The following is a 24,244-nucleotide window of genomic DNA, read 5'->3' as shown; positions in this document are numbered from 1 at the left end:
TTGAATAACATCCAAAACGCAGCTCTTAAGAACAGTACTCTCGGATTGCAAATCATCCAGATGTATGTTTGTGTAGTTCAACTTCAAAGAAAAGACCTTAGCTTTTTCAGTCTTCTGAGCCAGTTTATCCATAAGGTTGTTCTCTGTAGCAAGGTCAGCTTGAAAATTTTCAATTTTGGACACAATAGCGATATTGAGTTCAGAATTGTCAACTTAGATTTGAGAGTGAAAAAACGAAAGAGCATCCTTCTTAATCTGCAATGTAGAGCGAAGACCTTCAATTGCTTTGTTAATACACTCGGTGTTTTCATCAGAAGATTTTCAAAAGTCCGAAATGAACTGTGTAACTTCAGCATATAGTTTTTCGACTTTTACGGTCGCATTTGCAATGGTTTGCTCAGAAGCTTGGATGACTTTGGTGGATTCAGCTAGGACTTTCGCATTCTCTTTGGTGAGCATCTCAACCATTGATCTGTGTGACTTCAACATAAACCCGTAGTTGGATGAAGTGACAGATGAGTCCAAAATAGAATCCAACTTGGCACTAAGTTGTTTAAATTGTCCTTGAGTCATGGGAGCATCGTCATCATCGTTGCTCCGATGAAGAGTAAAGGGACTGAAGGTAAAATCCTGAAATGCCTCTTGATCATCCCAAAAAACGATGTCTGAATCACCTTCTCAAAGAGGTGAAGTTGTGGAGGTGCTTGGGCCCTTATTAACACGAAAATCAACATGTGCCCCCGTATCAGATACATTGGCAGTTGACATCAGAGTACTTATTGTGGAAGTTGTGGTTGTGGTTGAGTCTGTATATATGGAGTTAAGAGTGGAATAGAAATCTATGGTAGATAAACAACCACAGATAAATTTGGTAGTGGAGCAATGGTGATTGGTACGGTGGTAGTGATCACAGAATAAGTGGTTATCGGACATGGTGGTGGAGTGTGCATCTGAAAGAAATCAGAAATAGGTGTAGAAGTAGGAGATGGAGTGGATACCTTTGGAATTGGAGTTGAAGTAGGTAGTACCGAAGTGGCTGCAGTATCGTCGACTTCATTCTAAATCGGTTCACCCCCACGAACATCCGATTGAGTTCTTGACTCCGAAGCCTCCTGAACTGGAGATGGTGACCTTGGTTTCCGAGCGGCCTTCTTAACTTTCTTTTTCAGAGTTTCTACAACTTCGGAAGTGGCAGCCTTCGCTTTTCTTTTTCCCCATATCTTCAGTTTGTTCATTTCTTCAAGTATCTTTCTGAATTCTTTTGTTATGGGATGAGCACCAGAAGAGGGTTGTTTGTGATATTCACCCACAATCGCATTGTCTTGTGGAACTCTTTCCAACATGACTCCAGGAATAGAGCCAACAAAGCTAAATTTAGTTTGACGTGACATCATGAACGAAGAAGTTTGCAAAATCGGAATAGCAGCAATAACCGAATCTTCCATCAATGGGACCTGGTAGTGATCAATAACACGCTTGACAATAACTAACCAAAAACGAGCATAGGAAATATTTGTATGACGTGTAGAGGAAACCATAATCTGAATCAACTGAGTCCATCGAATAGAACCAAAATCAAGATTCACTCCATGGTAGAGGCCATAAATAATCGTGTAGAACAAGCGACTTGCATTGTCTGAACCAGCAACTCTTTCAGAGAAACCCTTAAACAAAAGAGTAAATAAACCATTCCATATGGGGGGTAGAAAAGCCTTTCTAAATTTCGACAATAAGGACAAATCGCCATTATAACCCATTTGGAAGAACATCTCGATAAGTGCAGAGGTTGAAATTGATTCTAGGTCCACAAGCCCTTCAGTGGTAGTAAGCCCTAAGATTCTGCAAAAACGAGATTTAAAGCTCGAGGTTTTGCGGGAAGCTACCTCAAAGTGAATGACACCATCCTATTGAGTGTAGGTTGCAGACGAGTAGGCCTTAGAGAGATGCACCAAAGGAACATTGTCTGCCATGGTTAGGGATTGGGCCAATGGAGAGTACCTCATGCACTAAATCATGGGTTTTAGGGCTTCATTGTAATGAGATGCGTCGAGATCGAGAATGAGATTCTGACTCGGCTTGACGTTCAGCATAATCATAGATGTTGATTGATCGGCAAATGAAGTGATTTCAGTTGATCTGGCCATGGTAGCAGTTGAAGAAGATGAATAGTAAGTACAGAGAGAAAAGGGTTTTTCCTTGGGTGTTTTTGTGAGCGTGAAAATAAATCAATAGAAGAAAGCCTTTTATACATCATTAGAGGAAAGACAAAATCACGCATCAACGATTCCATATGACAGTAAATCGGCCTTGAAAGATGTGAAACATGTATGTGTCATGCGACGTTGTAACTGACATGCGTGATGTCTGGGATTTGAAATAAATGCGCCCCTTTTTGAATCCTTATCCCCAAGAAACCGCCTTTTCAGTTCTGAAGTTTCAGAATAATATGTCACTTCACCATAACATGTTCACTGAATTATAGTAATCCACACGAATTAGAACGAGACTTGGAAAAATCATAAAGATTTTTTTGCAAGAGTGTGCCAAAGAAAAAGGAATAAATGAAATTAAATCTCTGGGATTTTGTGATGTCAATTAAATTTGACATGAAATTCAGATGGATCCCGGGCAACGATCTCTTCCTTCTGAATCAAGAGAGACTCGAAAGTGCATGTGTGGCATCCCGTTGAATTACGGTCATCTATTTATTAAGAAATAGTGAAAGGCTTCTTTTAAGTAGTCTACATGGGTTGCTTAAGCTTCAATCAAATTTCGAAACTCGATATAAGTTCGAAAATCTGGAAAAAGTACTTGTTTGACCAGTGCAGCCATAAGAACAAGTAAGCTTTGGAAATTATTTAAGTGGTTGCATATAAAAGAAATCTCAAGAAAAAAATCTGGATCTTTTGGGAAGAAACGTCTTAGGTTGACAACATTTCATTAAGATCACACAAAAAGAAAAATGAGATTTCACATAATCATGGTACCAACCAATAAGGTTTTAATCATCAATTCGTTGGTGAAAACTATAGAGCATGTGATTGTTCGCCGTCAATTAAGAAATGGGTTTCATAATTTTGGTCTCACTCAAAATCATGGTTATTACGATTTCAAGATCATCAACACAGAAGTTGTGTAACCATAAACCTCAGTGGTGGAAGCTGAGAGTCTCAAGGGTTACATTTTGTGAATGTGAAATTGATGGAGAAGTAGGCGGTTGGTTCCGAAGAAGTAAGTATACCTCTGCTATAAAGTAGTGACAAAGAATTCAACTCTTAACTCAGTGTAAGAAGAGTAAGGTAGCTCAATATCTTATATGAATTATTAGCATGATTGGGAAGAAACGATCGGAATGAAGGTTTCATTAAGGCTTCAAACATAGAGTCTTAGAGGCTTGGGACAACATGCAACAACATGCTTCTAGGGACACTTAGCTAGTATGTAGATTCAGAATTATACCTGCCCCATCGTTCTAAATTCTGGTAGAATGAATTTGTACCTAAATCAAAAACGTAATCTGAAAATAACACACAAATAAAGAAAAATATTTTTGTAAATTTTGGATTTTCTGAAAAAGATAGAGCATAAATAAAGAAAATACTTTTGTGATTTTTAAAGTTTTTGTAAAAGATAAAACAAAAACAAAAAGAATAAGAAAATATTTTTGTAATTTTTGATTTTTCTTAAAAACAAATGAAAAACAGAAAATAAAATAAAAATATTAAAGAGAATAAATTCAGAAGCATAAATGAACAGTGGCATCCAAAGCATTCCGAAGCTCAGAATGAATCGGAACACACATCATGTACAAAGTATATAGAATCATTTCGAAACCTAAATGAACAGTAAAATCCAACCCATTCTGAAGCTCGGAACGTAAACATTAATTTTCGATTACGAAAGGGATTTCGGAACTGATTTAGCTTCTATCATTCCGAGACCTTGTAAGATATGATTGAATGTAGCTTCAGGTAAGGCCTTTGTGAAGATATTAGCCAACTGATTAGAGGATCTAACAAAGTGTACTTCAATGATTCCATCCTCAAAGTGATCCTTCATAAAATGGTATCTTAGTGTAATATGTTTCGTCTTAGAGTGTTGCACTGGATTATGGCATATCCGAATTACGCTTTCTGAATCACAGTATAAATGAATCCTCTTCATATGTAACCCATAATCTCTAAGCTGACTTTGAATCCATATGACTTAAGAAGTGCATGATGCAGTTGTTATATACTCAACTTTAGCAGTAGATAGAGAGACACATGCCTGCTTCTTAGATTGCCAACTGGCTAGTTTTCCATCCAGAAACTGACATCCTCCGGTTGTACTTTTACAATCAAGACCGCATCCGCCAAGATCAGCATCAGAATAAGCTTTCACAAAGAATCTGGAGTTAGAAGCATACCAAATTCTGAGAGATGTGGTTCTTTTGAGGTATCGGAGAATATTTTTCATAGCAATCATATGTGGTTCACGTGGATTCACTTCAAACCTGGCACAATAGCAAACAATAAACATTATATTTGGAAAACTTAATGTTAGATACATTAGAGACCCAGTCATTTGTCGATATAGGGTAATATCTACTGCTGGCTTGTATAAGGATGGTGTAAGCTTTGTTCCGAACGCCATTGGAACCTTGACCTTTGAATCTCCCACCATAACAAAATTCGCTAGCAAGGTCTTCGTGTAGGATTCTTGGTTGATGAAAATATCCTCTTAACTTTGTCTAATGTTTAAGCCATGGAAAAAGTTAATAGGACCCATTGAGCTCATTTCAAATTTAGTTTCCATCATTTGCCAAAATTCAGTAGTTAATTTAGGATTAGTGGATCTGAAAATGATGTTAGCACATAACATGGTCACCATCTTTCTTGCAAAAGAAGGTTGGGTCACCCGAACCTTGCTTAAATTTAGATTGTGTAAGAAAACATGTAAGGGTTTCATACCATGAACGTGGTGCTTGCTTTAGACCATACATAGCTTTATCTAGTATATAACAATAATTTGCATACTTTTCGTTTATGAAACTTGGTGGCTGTACCACATAGACTGTCTCCTCGAGTTCACCATTCAAAAATGCACACTCATATCTATTTGATAGACTTCAAAGTTTTTGTGAGCGACATATGCAAGAAAGATTTGAACAAATTCAATTCTTGCAACCGGTGCGAATGTCTCCTCGTAGTCTATACCTTCCTCTTGACAATATCATTTCATAACTAATCGACCTTTATTCCGAATCACATTGCCTTCCTTATCCTTTTTGTTGTGAAACACTCATTTCATTCCAACGACTGAAGCATCCTTCGGAGTGGGAACTAGTCTCCAAAATTTTTTCCTCTCAATTTCATTAAGTTCTTCCTGCATAGCATGCACCCAATAAGCATGATCAAGAGCAACCTTTACAGTTTTAGGCTCAATCGTGGAGATGAACGAATTAAACATGCAAAATTCCATTTTTGAAAATAATGCATTTTGATTCACTTTTTGTTGTTCCCTTGTAAGAACTCCTGAAGATGCTACTCCGATCACTTGAGACTTTGGGTGATCTTTGATCCATTTAGAAAATGGAGGGTAGTTCGGATCATAGGTTGGATCCAATTCAGCATTTACGTCTTTGAATTCTGATTGTGCATCAGAATCATTATTTTCATTCTCCCCCTGGAAGTTTGCATGTGACTCTACATTTAGAATTGGATTCTCCCCTTGATAGGAACATCGAGATTTAAGGTTGAAGAGGAGCTCTCCCCTGGAATGGAGCATCAGAAGGTGATGTTTGAAATGACAAATCAGAAGCTTTCGGAATTGGTGTCTCTTAAGAGGTTTTGATGTTTTTAGCAGCTTCATCGATAATTTATTTAACTCATCACCTTGAATGTCCTTTGCCTTTGATTCAGAAGAGATGGCTTTTTCAGGCTCATCAAATAAATTTAGAAATTCCTCGTATAGATTTGAAAGAGGATTTGTCATTGGATTCTTTAAAGGAAAGATCTCCTCAGATTGACAAATGTGTTTTCTAAAACTTCTTCATATAGCTATCATCAAAGGTGACATAATAGGTTTCTTCAATCTTTCTAGATTTCTTATTCATAATCCTATATGCTTTTGAAGTTAACGAGTAGCCCATAAAAATGCCTTCATCAGCTTTCGCATCAAATTTGGTCCTTTGTTCTTTAGAATTGAAAATGAAGCACCTAGAACCAAACACATAGAAAAAATTAACGTTAGCTCTTCTTTTGATCAGAATCCATAAGGAGTAATTGAGAATCTTTTATTGATGAAAGATCGATTTTGAGTGAAACAAGCAGTTGATATGGCATTAGCCTAGAAGTACATATGAAGATTCGCAAAAGATAACATAGTCCTCGCAACTTCGCATAGGGAGTGGCTTCGTCTTTCAAAGACCCTGTTCTGTTGTGGAGTGTAAGGAGTAAAGAAGTTGTGACCAACCCCTTTGTCAGTTAAGAATTCTTCAAACGCTTGGTTTTTGAATTCCGATCCTTTGTGACTGTGAATGTTCCGAATGGGTTTTCATAATTGAAGCTCTATTTGCTTAATGAAATCTTTGAGCTTCAGAGTAGCATCTGATTTCTGTCTAATAAAGAACGCCCAAGTAAAACGAAAAAAATCATTAGCAACAACCAAGATATATTTGTTGCCACCAATACTTTCGATGGCAGAAGGACCACACAAATCAATATGCATCAATTCAAGTGGCTCGACTATTTTGGTATTGATGATTTTTGAGTGACTCTTCCTACTTTGCTTTCCTGGCTCACAAGCAGCACACATATGTTCTTTGTCAAACTTCAGAAAGGGTAGACCGTGTACAACATCACCCAATATAAGTTTATTGATATCCTTGAAATTCAGATGGGAGAGCCTTTGGTTCCATAACCAAATATCATCTGAATATGCTTTCGTAAGAAGGCAAATAGAAGGCTTCCTTGTGATTGGTTTTAAGTTCAAAGGATACATCTCTCCCTTTATTTTGGATTTCGAAAGCACTGCTTTTTTTTTTCTTCTCAATGATTTCAGAACCCTCATCATCAAATGACACTTTCAGCCTAGTACCTACAACCAGTGGTGAAGCACTTATAAGGCTATGTTGCAGGCCTTCTACATACGCTACCTTCCGAATGGAAAATTCTTCATTCGTAATCATCTCGTAGCCTTTAATTTCTCATGTGCCTTTTTTTCCAAACTTTACTTTGCCACCATGTTTTAACGATCAGAATTCTTGAAGTTCATCTCTCCTTCCAGTCATGTGACGCGAACAGCCATTGTCGATATACCATTCAGATTCGTAGTGTTCGTCACGCATTACCTACAAAATTCAAGGAAATTTAGGAACCAAAACCATCTTGGGTCCTTGTGAAGATTTCTTAAGAATAGGAAAAATGTTATTCTTATTAACCCAAAAGGATCTTTTTAGCATATCACTATTCTTCCCTTTTATTATTTTGAAAACCTCCATTTTATTATCACCAAGATTAATTTCAACTACATTTTCTTTTCGTTGAATAAATTCTTTGTGTTTCTTAGCCATCTTTTTCGTAAATGCATTTTCCTCCTTTTTTAAGTTAGCTTCTTATTCTTCAAGAGAAATTGTTGGTTCCGAAACAACTTTACTTTTGCCCTTAACATCTTTTAATGTGTTGACGGTTTTGAAAAATTTGTTTTTGGAGGACAATTGGATTTTGGTTTTTCAATAGGTTTTGCAACCTGTGGTTTGGAAAAAAGATTCTGTTTTTGGTTTCTAAACTGGAGAAGAATTCGTATTTTGAACTGAAAATCTTTCTGAATTAACAGAGTTTTGATTGGAATTCTTATTTTCCCAGAAACACTTTCTTTCTTGTAAGTTTTTCCTATATCTAGCATTCATTTGCCTTTTCTTAGCAACAATTTCTTCAACAAACAAATGAACATTAAACCTAGGTTTCACTTTTCGTATTGGCGTATGGGTCTGTTAAGAAAAATTTTCACTTGGAACCTCTTTAGTGCCACTAGGACCAGCCTGATTGTAACGAAGCTCAACACGATTCAGTGGTTCCGAAATGTATTTTCCTTTTGTTTTCCATGAGCTCATTTCGGATAGACCTCCTGTCTCATCTCCCTTGTCAATTAGTGCAGACCAGAAAAATTCATCACACCCATCAGCATTATCATTGTTAACCATGGACGTTAGTCCTGATGTATCATTTTTGTCCGGTCCAGTCTTTACGAAAACTTGATTTGCAATAGCTTGTACTTTTGGAAAGACTGTGGCTTTTGCATTTAAAACACCGGAACCTTTATTTTCTACAACACGAACGTATTCAATTGAATTTTCAGAAATCAACTTTTTCTTTGGTTCAAGATTATTTTGTACATACTTTGAACAATCATGTAACATCCATAAAATTCATAAAAATTTAAAACTTTTTCAAGCATCCAAAAACCATTACTTAATACAAAATGTTTTCAAAATAGTTTCATATCAGAGAATCCTAGAAATCAAAATCATAAAATGTGAGAAGGTGCACGATTAAGCCTTCTCCTTCCTGTGATCATCCGAAGTACATGAAACAAAATCCAAAATTGTAAGCCTGAAGCTTAGTGAGTTCCTCCAAAATACCAATGCCATACAAACGAGAACAATATCATAACAAACAACATGCATATAGAGTCTAAAGTATGACTGGACCGCCCTTACTGGGCCTTCAGTCTATTTGGCCCACTCTCAGAACCTTCAACATGTCTAGTCTGCCCTACCTGGCCTTCAGCCTGTCTGGACCGTTCTCCGAGCCTTCGGCCTAACTGGTACGCCTCGATGAGCCTTCATTCTATCCAGGCCGCCCTGGGTTTGTTGGCTTAGAGCACAAAACAGGAAAGCATCAACCCACCCGTAATCACACAATAAACACATAATATTATAAGCTAGCTAGCTTGTACAAACAGTCATACCAATCTAAGTATCTAACAGATCACTAATCATTGCATTATCCTATATACCAGGTTACCGACCTAACATGTCACTAAACATAGCATCATCCTATATACCAGGATACAGATTTAACAGATCACTAAGCATATCATCATGCGATAACCAGGATAACAATCCAAAAAGGGCCGTCATTGGTGCTTCGAACCTGTTAGTATAGTGAGGAAAACTCACCTCACAAATAATGCTGAAGCGATAAATCGAATCCCAACTGACAGCTCCAAACTCAACTGCCTGTAACCACGATATGAATGATTCCATTAAAATCCCAAATTACCAAAATACCCTCAGAAGTCAAACTTGGTCAGGCATGCTCAAAGTCAAGGTCAACAGTCCATGTTGACCCAGCTCGTCGAGTGCATCTACTGACTCGTCGATTTCCTTCATATCACCGAAGATCGTGAAAAGATTGACTCGTCGAGTTGCCAGAGCAACTCGTTGAGTTCTTCAATGTCCAGAAAACTAGGAAAAACCCTATCAACTCGTCGAGTTTCCCTGTCTTAACGTATTCGGCCCTTTCCAGTCGTCTCCAAGATTTCAAACTGTAGATCTAGCCTCTTATGTCACACCCCCAAACCAAAATGGTGGAAACGTTTGGGGGCGGAGGACGTCATGTACAGTATCATAACAATGCACAATAGTAAATCAAACAACAACATTATCCATTGCATTAATAATATAGTTTATACATGTGTGTTCTATGTATAGTTGTAAGACACCAAAAATTATATATCAAAATAAAAGACGAGTCTTGATCCCGCTTCGTCTTCTCAAAACTTGTGCATATGTACCTGTCTACTGATGACCTGAGAATACAAGTTATTTTGAAAGAGTATATCAACATTTAAGCTGGTGAGTTCATAAGTAATTAAGTGTCAAAAGTTTGCATCTGTTTCATGAAAATGTTTGTAAGTGTTTTGATGTAAATATTTGTATAACTTCCTAGAAAATCCTATATTTTCTACTAAAATGAAAGCAGTCTTCTACCAATACCCGACTGTTTTGTATGCTTGTTCTCTTGTAAAAATGTATGTTTTTCTAAGTTAATGACTATCTTTACTAGAAAATAGTCTGTACTTCTCATTATGAGAATATCATTGTATGAATGTAATGGAAAAAAAGAAGATGTATAGTAGTATTTGTATAAAATAACTACTGAAGCACTAACTACCTTAAAACCAATTGTTAATTAAGATAAAAATGTGATTAGATTATAACCATGCTTGATTAACTAGTATGAAACACGACGTTCTTCAGACGTTGAAAATGGTATGACATTTGTCACCCGTAGACCTGCAGGTCCCATTATAGCTAGCAACAAGGTGTAGGATGGTCAATCCCGTGTAAATCTATACACAAACTCACGCTCTCCCTCCAGGAGACTCTGGTTATAAAACGTGACTCAGCTAGTATATTGTTATGCCATGAAATAGTGTTTCACATTTTAGTTGTTTTGTTCTTGTTATAGTGTGTATGTTCCTTTCTGTTCTGGTTATAGTATGTATGTAATGTATAGCAATAGTATGTATGAACTGACTCATGTATGTTTCACTGTTCTAGAAATAATAAGTAGTGATCCTCTAAACTATACCTATTATAATTTACTAGTATGTTTGCTTGAACTGTTACTGAATTGTAGAAACGACTCAATTACTCACGATAAGCAACTAAGTTAAGTATGTTTCTTAAAAATGGGTATAATATTCATATATTTATTTAGTAAGTATAACTATGATTTAGCCGACAGTCGGACTAGTGATCCTACCCCAAGCCCACAACCAAACAAGGAACAAGAGTCAAGGTATCTAGCAATAGTCCTAAGTCCGTTAAAGCATACTTATACGTAAATCAATAGAAGAATATGATTTGATATAAAAGAAATTTAAAATAGTTTTAAAAGAAGTTTAAAATACTTGCGATGTAGTCATCTACCATAGCATAGATGATGACCACATACTAATCTAAACAATCTAGTGGAAAACCGGCAGGTTTGCAACCTTTAGGTGATGAATTTATGAGTTCAGACGATGTAAAAAATTTGTGTTTGTGTGATGTACTCTACCAACAAATTACGAGTTCACACGCTGTAAGAACCGTGTATTCAATGTGATGATTAGGCGACGAACATTAGGAAAATTCGTTAGCGATGCAAAAAAAAAAAAAAAAAAAAGCTGCAATGATAGGCGACGAACCCTTAGGATGTATTGCGAAGAAATCCCTATAACCGTACTATAAAAAACAATGACAATGTGGCCATTAAGTTGGATCCTTAGGGAAGAATAAATAAAATAATGGGGATGGATAATTGGGTTAATTGTTTGATAAACTAAACATATTAACTATATTAGTGTGGGCTGAAAACCCTATGTGCTTCCCAGGTTTCCCAACCTGGCCCACTTAGTTTATTTGAATCGTAGGTAATTAAATAAAGATATTTGGATAATGATACATGTATCTGCTAAGAGATTCAAGGATATATAGATCGTTAACATATTGAGATATTGTAAGTCTACGTTTATCCTTATGTTTCTTTTATCAGTTATGACATCCCTAACCTTAATAAATTCATAGAAAACATTTCTTTGGAAATACTTTTACGAGACAAAACATCACATTAATGAATAACTCTATATTAAATTATCGTAAATAAAAAATTTTAAAATGATCACAAAAAAATAGGGATGCAACATTATATACCGAACAAAACTTACCAACTCACCTTAGTACATTCAACCATCACATGTACAATCCACATAAAACATGCCAATAGCATACACATACTAGACACTACAAATCCTTGTAACATTCCTAAACAATCAAATATCACATGCAATCTAATGCAAAGACGTACACATCAATGTTATGTAGCGAGGAACTCACCTAGAACCAAATGTAGATCAAAAAAAGCAAACAAAAATGTTTTAATGAATTCAAGGAACTTCCTTTCCCCTATAGAATTCTTATAGGGCATTAATAAAGAACCCTTAGCCCTTAATTCAACTAGTTAATCCAAAGATTAATTTTCAGCTTTTTAACACGAAAACTACAATATGTTCAAGACTAGTGTTGTTCTCCTTAAGCTCATTCAATCCATATTATTATCCTATATTAAAAAAAAATATCTTAATAAATTTTTAGGGAAATATTACACTAATCCTAATTATTTTTCAATTATTTAATATGAATTTTACAAAACAATATATCAAAGAAACATGTGAATGCTAAAATCATGGCGTTATTAGACTCAATTCCTGAACTTTTGACTTTGACTTTGCTCAAATCCAACCTTCCATGATTTTTATATAATTTTTACAAAACTGGACACAAAAGGGAAAAATACATAAAATCACAACTTTATCTTCTTGCGTGAGTTTGGCTTCTTAATTAACTTAGTCATCATACAGCGACCACCAAAGCTAGAAAATAACGTCTTAATGGTGTTTAAGAGGTGTTAAGACAAAAATGACAATTGGAAGTGTAAACCACAACCCGACACACAATGGTTAAAAGGGAAAACCAAAGTATGATGTGTTAATGATAAAGTCACCAATTTAGTGTTTAAAATGTTCACCTATCATCCACGGCTTCAAGGTATGCTACAATATATATGAATATGAGCATCTCCATAAGTAATTAAGTTAGTATAAGTGTAACCTTAAAGACAGGTATGGGCTGGCTACAATCTAAAAAGAAAACCACAACATTACTGACCGCATGATCCACAGGGAGAAATTAAAACATCATTATCGGCTATGGTCTCATGGTTGTCCGGCTATGGTCTCATGGTTGTTATATGTAACTTAATGAAAAACCATTCCACATAATCTCATAAGTCTTGGAATTGATAAAAAGAAGGTTATATTAAGAGACGAGGCCAAAAGGATGGTTACAATCATTTTTTGTCAACACGGTGTATTCGTGCTTTTGTATGCTTCTGTGCTAAGTAGGAACAAGGACAATCCATAATCTTCTAGACTAATTTGTCCATATAGCTACTTCTATTAGCTTAATTTAGATTCGGGGAAAAAAGAAGTCCCAGGGGCAATTTAGGAAACTTCCTATTTTTTATGTTTTTTTAATTGGACTAGGATTCTTTTCCCGCTAGTATAAATAGGGCTTTGTTTTCTAATATTTTGTATTAAGTTTTAGTTCATGTTTCTCAATAAAATCTTGGAGAACAAGCAATTTTGCCTAGAAGGCCAGAAACCTTTCCCTATGCAATGTCCCCAAAGATATTGACATAAATTTTCGTTTAATTTATAAAAAAGGATCATCAATTACTTGTTTAAATAAAACAGATACGTTATAATCAATGTATAAACCTCAAAACAAGTCAAATGCGGAACGATAAGTGTGCGTACCATGCAGTCAACCCGAGCTCTTCCTTTTGAAAACCGAAGTACCTGCAACATAAACTAAAAACCGTAAGCACACAGCTTAGTGAGTTCCCCAAGATACCACATACCATACATATCATGCAATAATAAGATACGGGCCTCGTCCACACTCGGATAATAGTGAGATACGGGCCCCGCCCACACTCAGAGAATAATGAGATACGGGCCCCGCCCACAATCGCATAACATATATCGAATAAACACATACACATGCAACATAGATACATAGCATGCAACAGTCATCGGGCCCCGCCTGGTTATTGGACCTTAGCATGAAAAGCATATAAACACATACACATGCAAGGGTCACGAAGACAGCTAGCATACGAACATAACATAAACATGGGCCGACATTGGTGCCTTCGACCCGCTAAACCTAGTGACGAAGCTCACCTCGCAATGGTGAAGTCCCGCGGATAAAACTCTAACTGCTGGCTGACAAATCCCTGAACTGTCAACATCAAAACAACACCCTTTGTTAATACTTGGGTTCCAATGCATAACCATAAATCCATACATAGGGTAAAAAGACTACTTTACCCCCCCCCCCCCCCCCAACCTAGCTTGATCTAAGCCCAATGTCACTTTGAAGGCCCAAAAGACAAACAATCAACCAAGGCCCAACATATGGCCCAATTTTCCAAATTGGTCCCAAATCCCTTACATGGGCCTTACCCTAAAACCCATCCAAATATCTTAGTCCATACACTTGCTCTCAGATGACCTAACAAGAACCCAAACACCAAAGCCCAAAAGAAAGGCCCAACTCGAAGCCTAAACAAAATTAGGGTTTTCAAATAAAATGATGATTAGGGTTAAGTAAGATCACTTAACCCGTTAAGGACTTAATACATTAATTCCATCATTCTACTAGGTCAATCACATAATGTGGTAGGGCATAATTCATGATTCTAATCCAACGGTCCAAAATACGGGTCTCGGCAAGTCCCAAACAAAAGTCTCCAAAATTAGGGTTTCCTAAACCCTAATTAGGGTTTCCAAACCAAACACATGCCAATTAGGTCTAATGGTTAAGTTTTTAGATTAATTTGGGTTATACTAGGTTGGGCACCACCTACTGCCACCTCGGGCGTTAGTGGTCGATGGCTGCTCATGGCGGCAGCCACCACCTCACGGTGGTGGTGATGGGTTTTCTTCAACTTTCAACCAAGAAATTCTCAACAAACGAAACACTGCTACAACACATGCATTCCCACGATTTCACAAACACGCAGCCACCTCCCACGGTGGCTGGTGGCAGCAAAAGAAGGCAATATGGCAGCAGCCACCATGGTTGGCTGCCATGGTGGTTATTTGCGATTTCCGGCCATCAACACACACAACGACTGAACACACACTCCCTCAGAGCCCTAAACTGAACACACACCATACACACAGAAATAACACATACAACACCGCCACCCACACAATGACAGACGACACCCGAGGAACACAGCAAGAGAAGTAGTCGCTCGGAGCGGCGGCAACGGGACTCGAAGAAATGGCGGAAGAAGTGAAGGGGTGCATTACCGGGGAAGGAGATGCAACAACGATCACGAACTCGTCGGTCTTCGCAATCACCAGCGACGACAGCGTGTGAGGTTGGCTTTGGGGCTTCCAATTTCATCGGCAATGGGTGTCACAGTATGGTGCTCAGCCAATCAAGGCGGCAGCTGGACATTAGAGATGCAAGGTGGCAGTTGAATAACAATGTCCTAGAGTTAGGGTTTGTAGCAAGGAAACGAGGGAGAAGGAGGCACCAGGTTTAATCCCGTGTTCCTTTCAAACATTTATTCATTTTTCCAAGTTTAGTCCCTTTCCACAAGATCTTTTTCAGATTAACTCCTAAACTTACCAAACACCTCCTGCCTTCTGAAATCTTTACAAAATCAATCTGAAAATTACACTTAACCCCGAATATTCAAAAATTATAACATTTAACTCCCGAGCCCAACGCCCTGCTAAATTATTAAGGATTTAGGGTTACAATAGAATAACATGACTTACATCTCGGGGTTAAGGGTTTATTATTTATTTACTTATTTAATTTAATTTCAAATGAAATGTTACAATTTTCTCCCACTTAAATTAGATTTAGTCCTCGAAATCATTCCTTACCATTCCCGACACCCCAAACAACTTGAGCAACACGGCTACAACCCCGAGCATACCCCAACCTTCCCAATGCAACGAAAACCAACCCTCGTAGGGCTCTACAACCCAAAGGTGAATGAATTCCTTGCAACATAAACACATTTACCAAATCTGAAATCTGAAGTATCAAGATGGTCTGACTTCCTGATAGACTGTCCATACTGAATTATTATTGTTGAATCTCATTCACTTATCTCCCAGCTAACTACTCAACTTCTGATAACTTGAGGTTCTTACTAGAAAACAGAATCACAAACCAAATATCACTACAGAACACTTATACTTGACAGAAGGCTCAGATAATCCTTCGAGTAGGAGACTTATCCCTGCAATGGTGAGACTCGAACGAGAGCTGCATAACATGATCAAATCATCTACTTTGAAATTATCCAAACCCAACTGCAAGTGACCTGACATCTCCTCTGAATGACAAGCCACCCCACACTCAAGTTCCAAATCAAAAGTGTTGCCTTGACTTATCTTGATGCCCTTCACAAATAGAACCAATCCAAAACACAACCACAAAGGATTGGCCTATCATCAAAATTGAATCCATTCATTACTTTGATCGATGCCCTCGGCACATAAATACCCCAACCCTTATTCCACTGAAATGATAATCTCGCACAAAAAACTTGTAATACCCGACTCGAGATTCCAAAACCTTGACCCAACCATCTCTACCAGGGCTCACCTGTATTGCCAGAATCACACATGCCTTGCCCACGAGTCCCACCTAACTATACCACAGAACTGCCTAATTCATGTGGGTGAATCTACGATCCTTAAATGAGCTAGTACGTTAAGCGCACTCATAGAGTACGCCCCGCATACTAGCTAGGAACTAAATTGAAAGGAATTTTACAATAAGGGTTAAAAAGGAACATACCAAATCTCGAAAACAATAGGATTTGAAGTGTTGTTGAGAAACATATTTAGGTGATTGGAGATGGGAGGCGATGACATCCTTATGGGAGCAACCATAAGGGTCTACGACGATTATTTGGAGACAGCAATGAGAATTTTGTGACATCGGTGGTGGTGCTAGAATTTACATAGTGGTTTGGTTGCCTGGTTTCTAGGATGATAGAAGGAAAAGGGGAAAGGGAAGGGTATGGGTGGGTTGGGGGTATGTATTTTTTTTAACCTAAAAACTGATAAAAAGGCAATTAAAAATTAAAAAAAAAATTGATCGATTAAGGGTAAATTAGTCATTTTATGTCTTTAGGGACGATCCAAGTGAAGAAAATATAATACAGGGACGGTCCGAGTTAATTTTAGAAAATAGGGATTGAATGTGCATTTTGACACACCCACAAGAGAGATGATTCGTGTAATTTAATCTTTATACTAATTTATTTAGTAAAAAATGATTAATAAACCACCAGTACGAAGAAATTCCCATTAGTTATGTACATTGGAAGTCAATTTCTATTTTGAGTAAATTACATACATGTCCCTTGTACATGTGCCAAAATGCACGTTCAGTCCCTATTTTTTCAAAAATTAACTCGGACTGTCCCTTCTTTGGTTAAAAATTGCACACATCATCCCTCCAGACATAAAAAGACTATTTTGCCCATAATAATTTATTTTTTAATTTTCTTTTATTTATTATAAACTTTAGATTTAAAAAAAAAAATTTAACATTCACACCCAACGCACCCACCTTTCCCTTTCCCTTTACCCAGCTTTGTCTTCACCATTCTCACCACCAGTCGTTCTTCCTCATTTGACGACACCTTGGATTTTCTCTACAAATCGGAACCACCACCAACATACCTGCAACCTTCGGTTCTGATTTTGCATGTTTACCCCCAATCAATAATCAGATGTGTCTTCTTCTTCCTTGTCTCGATTCAATCGACAATCAACAACAAGAAAAATGAAAACTGCATTCTCTCATTCTTTTCTTTCCTTAATCGAGTAATCACCCAAGTTTTCTCTTAACTGAACACACCCCTCATGTTCCTATTTTCCGTTCGCTACAGATCATGAATATATCAACCCACTCTAATTTGTGTGTTGTTTATTCCAGTTAAGTGAATAAGACAACAATTGTAAGTTTGGATAAGAAATCGATTAACATGGGATTTTTTTTTCCTTTTATGTGTGTGTGTATTAACACATTTGCATAAGGTGCTCGCTTGGTAAGTCTGTGATGGTTAGTTTATGGTTGGATGTGATTATAGAAGGGGGTGATGATGGTGGGATATGTGTAGGTGTTAATAGTGGTTGTTTTTGGGTAGATATAAGGGTGGTTGTTGTAGTAGTGAATTTTGGGTATAGATGAAGGTCTCCAAGAGTTGTGTTCGTTGGTTAAAGGTAACTCACGGTAAAGATGACGGTTGAATGACAGAAGAGATTACAAGATGGTGATGATGGCAATGATTGGTACTTTACAGTGCTACAATAGGGGTGTGTGTGTGTATGGAGGCTCCGGCTCCAGCTATACCTCGATCATATTCAGCTCCAAACTTCAATTCCACCTCTTGTGCTTTCTTCTCTAGAGAGATTGAATCCAAACTTCTCAAATTCTTCAAAATCTTCCTGAAAATCGGTTATTTTCTCCTCAACCAGTTCAACCACTGATGTCTTCATAAAACTTTTAATGGCCAAATGAAATTCCTTCAAAATGTTCAACCTTATTATTGCATTTCCATGAGGGTCATCAACAGACAGAGACCTTATTGTGTTAACCGAAGCTATTTTTGTCTTTTACTTTAATACCAGAGAGAGAGAGAGAGAGGGAGGTCCACTTTATTTTTTAAATATTATAATTAATAAAAAAAATAAACAATCAAAAAGAAAACAAACAAGGGCAATATTGTCTTTTCAAGTGTCACAAGGGATAAGCATATAGATTTAAACTAAAAGGGGATGAAGCGTGCAACTTTTAACCAAACAATGGACCGTCCGAGTTGATTTTTGAAAATAGAGATGAAACATACATTTTGAGACCTATACAAAAGACGATTTGTATAATTTATTCCTCTATTTTCTATACCAAATTTCCAATATCTGAAAACAACGGGGTTAAATCAAAACCAAAATAAACATAAATAATAATTAAAAATGTATTGTTTTCGCATGACATAATTTTGCCTCTTCAAAATCTATAGAGTAAATTACACGAATGGTCCCTATGGTTTAGGGTAATTTATGCGTTTGATTCCTAACTTATTTTTTTAACTCGAAAGGTCCCTACTATTTGTTTTTGTTATGCGCTTGGTCCTTGTCTTACCTAAAAAGACTATTTTGCCCTTTATTTTTTAAATTTATTTAAATAAACACACCTCCAACCACACTCTCTCACCTTACCTTACTCACCCCATCATTTTTTCTTATTTTAATAATAATTTTTTTTTAGGTAAAACAGAGACTAAACACGTAACAAAAACAAATAACAAGGACCTTCCAATTTAAAAAAAAAAATAAAAAATAAGTTAGAAACTAAACACGCAAATTACCCCAAACCATAAGGGTCATTCGTGTAATTTACTCAAATCTATAAATTAACATTTAAATCACAAAACAAATATCACATACACAAAAAAATATATTCCAAAAATGACGAAATTAATCTTCTTCTCTATCACTTTTGTCTTCCTTCTCTTCCTCCCCACCCTATCCCGCTCCCAACGCTGCAACAAAGATGACGAAAATGTCCTCTTCAAGATCAAGAAATCCTTCGGAAATCCCTACCTTTTGGCCTCTTGGCAGAAGACTTTAGATTGCTGTAAATGGTACAATGTGGAATGCGATGCAAACACCAGCCGTATCATCTCCCTCACCATCTTCTCCGGCAACATCTCCGGCCAAATCCCAGATGAAGTCGGCGATCTCCCCTATCTCCAGACCTTGGTGTTACGAAAACTCACTAACCTCACCGGAGAAATCCCGTCGGCCATTACTAAACTCACCCACCTCACCATGCTCAGACTTAGCTGGACTAATCTATCAGGTCCTGTCCCTTCGTTCCTTAGCAAGCTCACAAACTTAAATTTCCTCGATTTGGCATTCAATGATCTCACCAGTTCTATCCCGCCGGAGCTTGCAACGCTGAACAACTTAAATGCTATACACCTGGACAGGAATAAACTCACTGGAGTCATCCCTGAATCATTTGGCACATTCACCGGAAATGTCCCTGACCTTTACCTGTCACATAACCAGCTCACCGGAACAATACCCAAATCATTAGGCTACTTAAATTTCTCGACGATCGATTTTTCAAGAAACCAACTCACAGGTGACATAAGCATGTTTTTTGGAACAAACAAGACAATCCAAACAGCTGACTTTTCGAGGAACAGCTTCGAGTTTAACATCTCGGAGGTAGTGTTTCCTGCTAGCTTGACGTCGTTGGATCTGAATCACAACAAGATTTATGGGAGTCTTCCGGCGATGTTAACGGGGTTAAATTTTCAGTACTTTAACGTGAGTTACAATAGGATGTGTGGACAGATACCTCAAGGTGGTGACTTGCAGACGTTTGAAAACACGTCGTATTTTCATAACCGATGCTTGTGTGGATCGCCGTTGCCGGCGTGCACCTGAAGCTAAATCAACTCCGGCCGACAAGTGTAGATCTCTTGCTCTTCCATCAACCTTAAATGGTTGGGTGTAATATGAATATCTTGCGAAGACAAGGGACTCGATCGCAAAATAATTAACGAGCGCCGCATTTATTGACAAGGGACCGAATCTACGTTTCCCCGCCCGTTCCCCGCGTTAATATCTATGTATACGAACAAATAAGTGATATCCCCTTTCTGCTCATAAATAGATTAAAAAAAAGTTCTAATTAATAATAAATTTTTGACGAATATATTATGTGGCTAATGTGTGACGAACATTATCCTAAAGGCTAAAGCAACCGACTACAGTGTATATTAAAACCCAGTAATTAATGTTTTTAATAAATTACGGAAATCGTTTATATGGTTTGTAAAATTGTATGTTCGGTCTTTAATTTTTATTTTGTATTCAGAGTGTCTTTAAATTTTGATTTTGTTGTTATAAAAAATAACTATATTGGAAAGACATGGTGCGGAGATACCCCTCCAGGCCAGATTTCCATTACTCTACAATCTTGAGTCAGTTAAAAGATGCTCCCTAATGGATAGATTATGCAGTTCCGGGTTTGCATGGAAATGGAGAACCACCTCTTTTGATGCTGTCTCTCTTCTAGAGTTACATGAGTTTCACAAGTTGGTTGGATCAGTTAATCTCAGTCAATCACTCAAAGTTGGTTTCCATTTCAAACCCAATTCAGAAGGTATCTACACTGTGAACAGTCTAAGGCGGATGGTGGACATGAAAATCAACCAATACAAAGGACCTTTGATTTGTTGGTCAAAAAGCATACCTTTAAAAGTCAAATGCTTTATATAGAGGGATGCTATGGAAAGAATTCCAGTAGCTGATGCGTTAGCTCAGAGGGGTATAATGGTCCAAAACACGACTTGTTCATTGTGTGGTACCTGTGATGAATCCACTAACCATTTACTGATTGGCTGTGAATTCTCAAATACAGTTCGCGATTGGATTTTCCGGTGGTGTGGGATTCAACATAGGCAATTTGGGAATGTAAGAGACCTCATTGATTTTGCTGCAACATGGGGGAATTGTCCCAAGAAAAGGCATCTGTTGAGCATGATAGTATACTCTACCATTTGGAACATATGGCTGACCAGGAATGATAGAATTTTTAAAAAGATTGGAGTAAACCCTACCAAGACTGCAGACTCCATTATAGCTCAAATTTTTGAATGGAACAAACACAGGAGGAATGGAATGGAAAGCTGGACGGAATGGAGTTGCTATCCATTTTCCTTTTTTTAGTTTAAATCGTTAGCAAAATGTTGTAGTATTGTTTGCTTTTCCTCTTTGATCTGTTTTGTTGCTCCCTTGCTCAGCTACTTGCTGCTGTTTTGGGTTTCTTTTTATGATTATTTTCCGTTTCCAAAAAAAAATTAATTTTATGTTTTTTTTAAATTATTTATAAGTTAGAAAAAAACATGTGACCCACCCTAAAATGAAGCGTCGATCTCCCTCTCCCTTTCACATTTTAATCTATACTTTCTTGAAAGCCAGTGACCATCACCTTATCTTTGTCGGGGACCACTCCATGTCCGACGATCACCCTTTCTAGACTTTGTATCTTTCTCTCCCATTCTCTTCTGTAACTCAACCCTAAAAGCCACCCATTTGAACCTCTGTCGATCTGCATCTTTAAAGTCAAAGGCATCGGAAAACAACACCTTTAAAGTAGTTGTTGCCGGAGTTCTATAGCTCTAAAGTTGACATTGACATGCACCTCAAGTCACCATCGGATCAGAAGAGTTATTTGATTTCTAGGTTTGAGGTTAGATACTTTTGTGTGTACAGACGTAACTTCTCTGCCTCCTCTTCCTTTCTCCAAAAATGTTAGCCACAACCACCATCATCTACTCTGCTTCACATATACTCCGCCTTACAACCCCAACTTTGCAATCGGTGTGTCTGTCTGCATACAAACCTAGCTCTACAGATCGATCCTAGGTTTAATTTTGATTTCTAAAATTCGATTTCAATTTTCATTTTATGGAACTTGGGTTTGGTGTTTGGTTGGTCTGTTTATGCAGGTTTCCTGCAGTAGTTGTAGACCTAGATCTATGGATATCAATGTTGGATTAATGTCTAAGCCCATAATTATAATTGGTAAGACTTGACCCGACCCGACATGGTCCATTTGGGTTGCATGGCATCATGCACTTGGATAGACTAAATGAGAGAAATAAGACACTTATGGTTATTAATATATTATAAGCTCTAATATATTAATAATAAGAATAATAAGATTATTTAATTAGTATTGATCAAGAATTAATCTAGGATTAATTAAGTGATCAAAAGAAGACTAATTAAATATATGGGTTGATTGTGTAAATCATCCATACTTATATAGTGGGCTATTGCTCCATGGATTATCTAGTTGGGCTAAAACCCATATGATGCTTCATGGATGCTCCATGGTGTTTTTATACCCATGGATCATGGAAATGAAAGGCCATGTCAATTAGGGTTTACATGGTGTAACCCTAACTATATATGCATCTTATTCTTGACCAAAATCGGCCACTAGTGTGTGTAGTAGAAGGGATAGCCGATTTTCATGAAGTGTAGAATTCTCTCAAGTTATTCCAAGTGTATTTGGTGTTGTGTGAACCATTTGAGGTGTCACACTTGAGGCACTAGGCACTCAAGCTTCATGAAGACATTCTACATCAAAGAGGTATGTATTCTATCTTGTTAAATTCATTGTTTTGTATGCTAGATTAGGATAATACCTTGGATGTTCATATTTGCATGTATAATAGAGAAAACATAGATCCAAGGTATTTAGGGTTGCATGTACACTTAGGAGTGTTAGAATGTTCAAAACCCAACAGTGGTATCAGAGCCTAGGCTAGTTTTCAATTATACTTGATGCAAATTGCTGAAAAATGATGAAAAACTCGATTCTCTGTCTTTCTGGGCACTGGACTCGCCGAGTCCACTGATGAACTCGCCGAGTCCATTAGTAAAATCATCCTACTCATCGAGTAGGTTCATGCACTCGACGAGTAGGAGCCCCAGACAGCATATATTTGACTTTTTTGGTTAGAAATGGACTAGGAACATTACCCTAAGTTGTTTTTGAACTTATAAACTTGTTTTTGATGTGGTAATGTTCATGCTAATCCAATTTCAAAGATAATTGTCAATAGATTCATGTTTTGAATTAGTTTAGTGATTAGGCTAATTACATGAAAAAGTTTGATTTGAATTATCTTGTTCTTACGAGTTGCTTAGATTAATAGAAAAGTTAATTGATTATGTGTTTTCAATCCATTTTAATCTAATAGTTGATTCTAAAATGTGTTTTTGTAACTTGTCCTCAAGTTATATGAAAAGTCACATTTAAGTATCATAAAACTCATAAAAGTTGGCAAAGGTTACAAAATGAAGAGTCTTGTCTCATTGAATGGTTTTATGACTCCATAACTTGTCCTCAAGTTAAGGAAGTTCAAGAGTCACTTCATTAAGTAATAAAATGTGTAACCTTAATTAATTCCATAAGTTATAAAATAAAGATAAGTTAATTCTTTTATTAGTTTAAAGTCTTCCATAACTTGTCCTCAAGTTATGGAACTTGAAGAGTTTTTGGATTAAAACTACTTTAAACACATAAGTTATGGAATTAATTAGTTTTGAATAGTTTCAAAACTTTCCCTCAAGTTTTGGAATTTGTAAAGTTTTCTCTTATGAATACTTTAATTCCAAGTTAGCCCTTAGAATTTTAAAAGTTAAAATTCAACCCTTATACTTTATAATATTATAAGTTAATAATATTTATATATATGTATAAGAGCAAGTCAGTCTTACCGTTAGTATGTCTCATTCACGAAGCCGGTCTATAAAGGGGGTATAAGGTTACTGCCTATAAAATGGCAGTTTAATGGGATTCCACTCTCACCCACCGCTTCCTTGACCGGTGGAGGGTCGTTAGCCGAACGGGTTTGACAGGACTATAATTCTCCCTTCATTAAAAGTATTAATGATAAATACTAAGTAACTAAACTCTTAATAATACCCAATCTTAGTTACTTAGGAAAAATGTGAATAAGGTGCTAATCCATGAAATTATACTTTGCACTTTGTTTAAGTCGGTTAGTGG

The 24,244-nt window shown here is 36.9% G+C and overlaps 1 protein-coding gene across 1 annotated transcript; it reads left to right on the top strand.

Moving 5' to 3' along the window:
- Positions 1-19,100: 19,100 nt before the first annotated feature.
- LOC145075383 (polygalacturonase inhibitor-like) lies at positions 19,101-20,440 on the top strand. Its single transcript, XM_079021648.1, has one exon. It carries the CDS (start codon positions 19,111-19,113, stop codon positions 20,098-20,100), a length of 990 nt encoding a protein of 329 aa, XP_078877774.1. The 5' UTR covers positions 19,101-19,110; the 3' UTR covers positions 20,101-20,440.
- Positions 20,441-24,244: the final 3,804 nt, after the last annotated feature.

Source organism: Lactuca serriola, chromosome 9, assembly GCF_051521515.1.
Source record: "Lactuca serriola cultivar US96UC23 chromosome 9, Lser_US96UC23_V15, whole genome shotgun sequence".
NCBI classification, from domain to species: Eukaryota; Viridiplantae; Streptophyta; class Magnoliopsida; order Asterales; family Asteraceae; genus Lactuca; species Lactuca serriola.
Note: the sequence above shows the minus strand (reverse complement) of the source record. Positions and strands in the feature narration are given on the sequence as shown.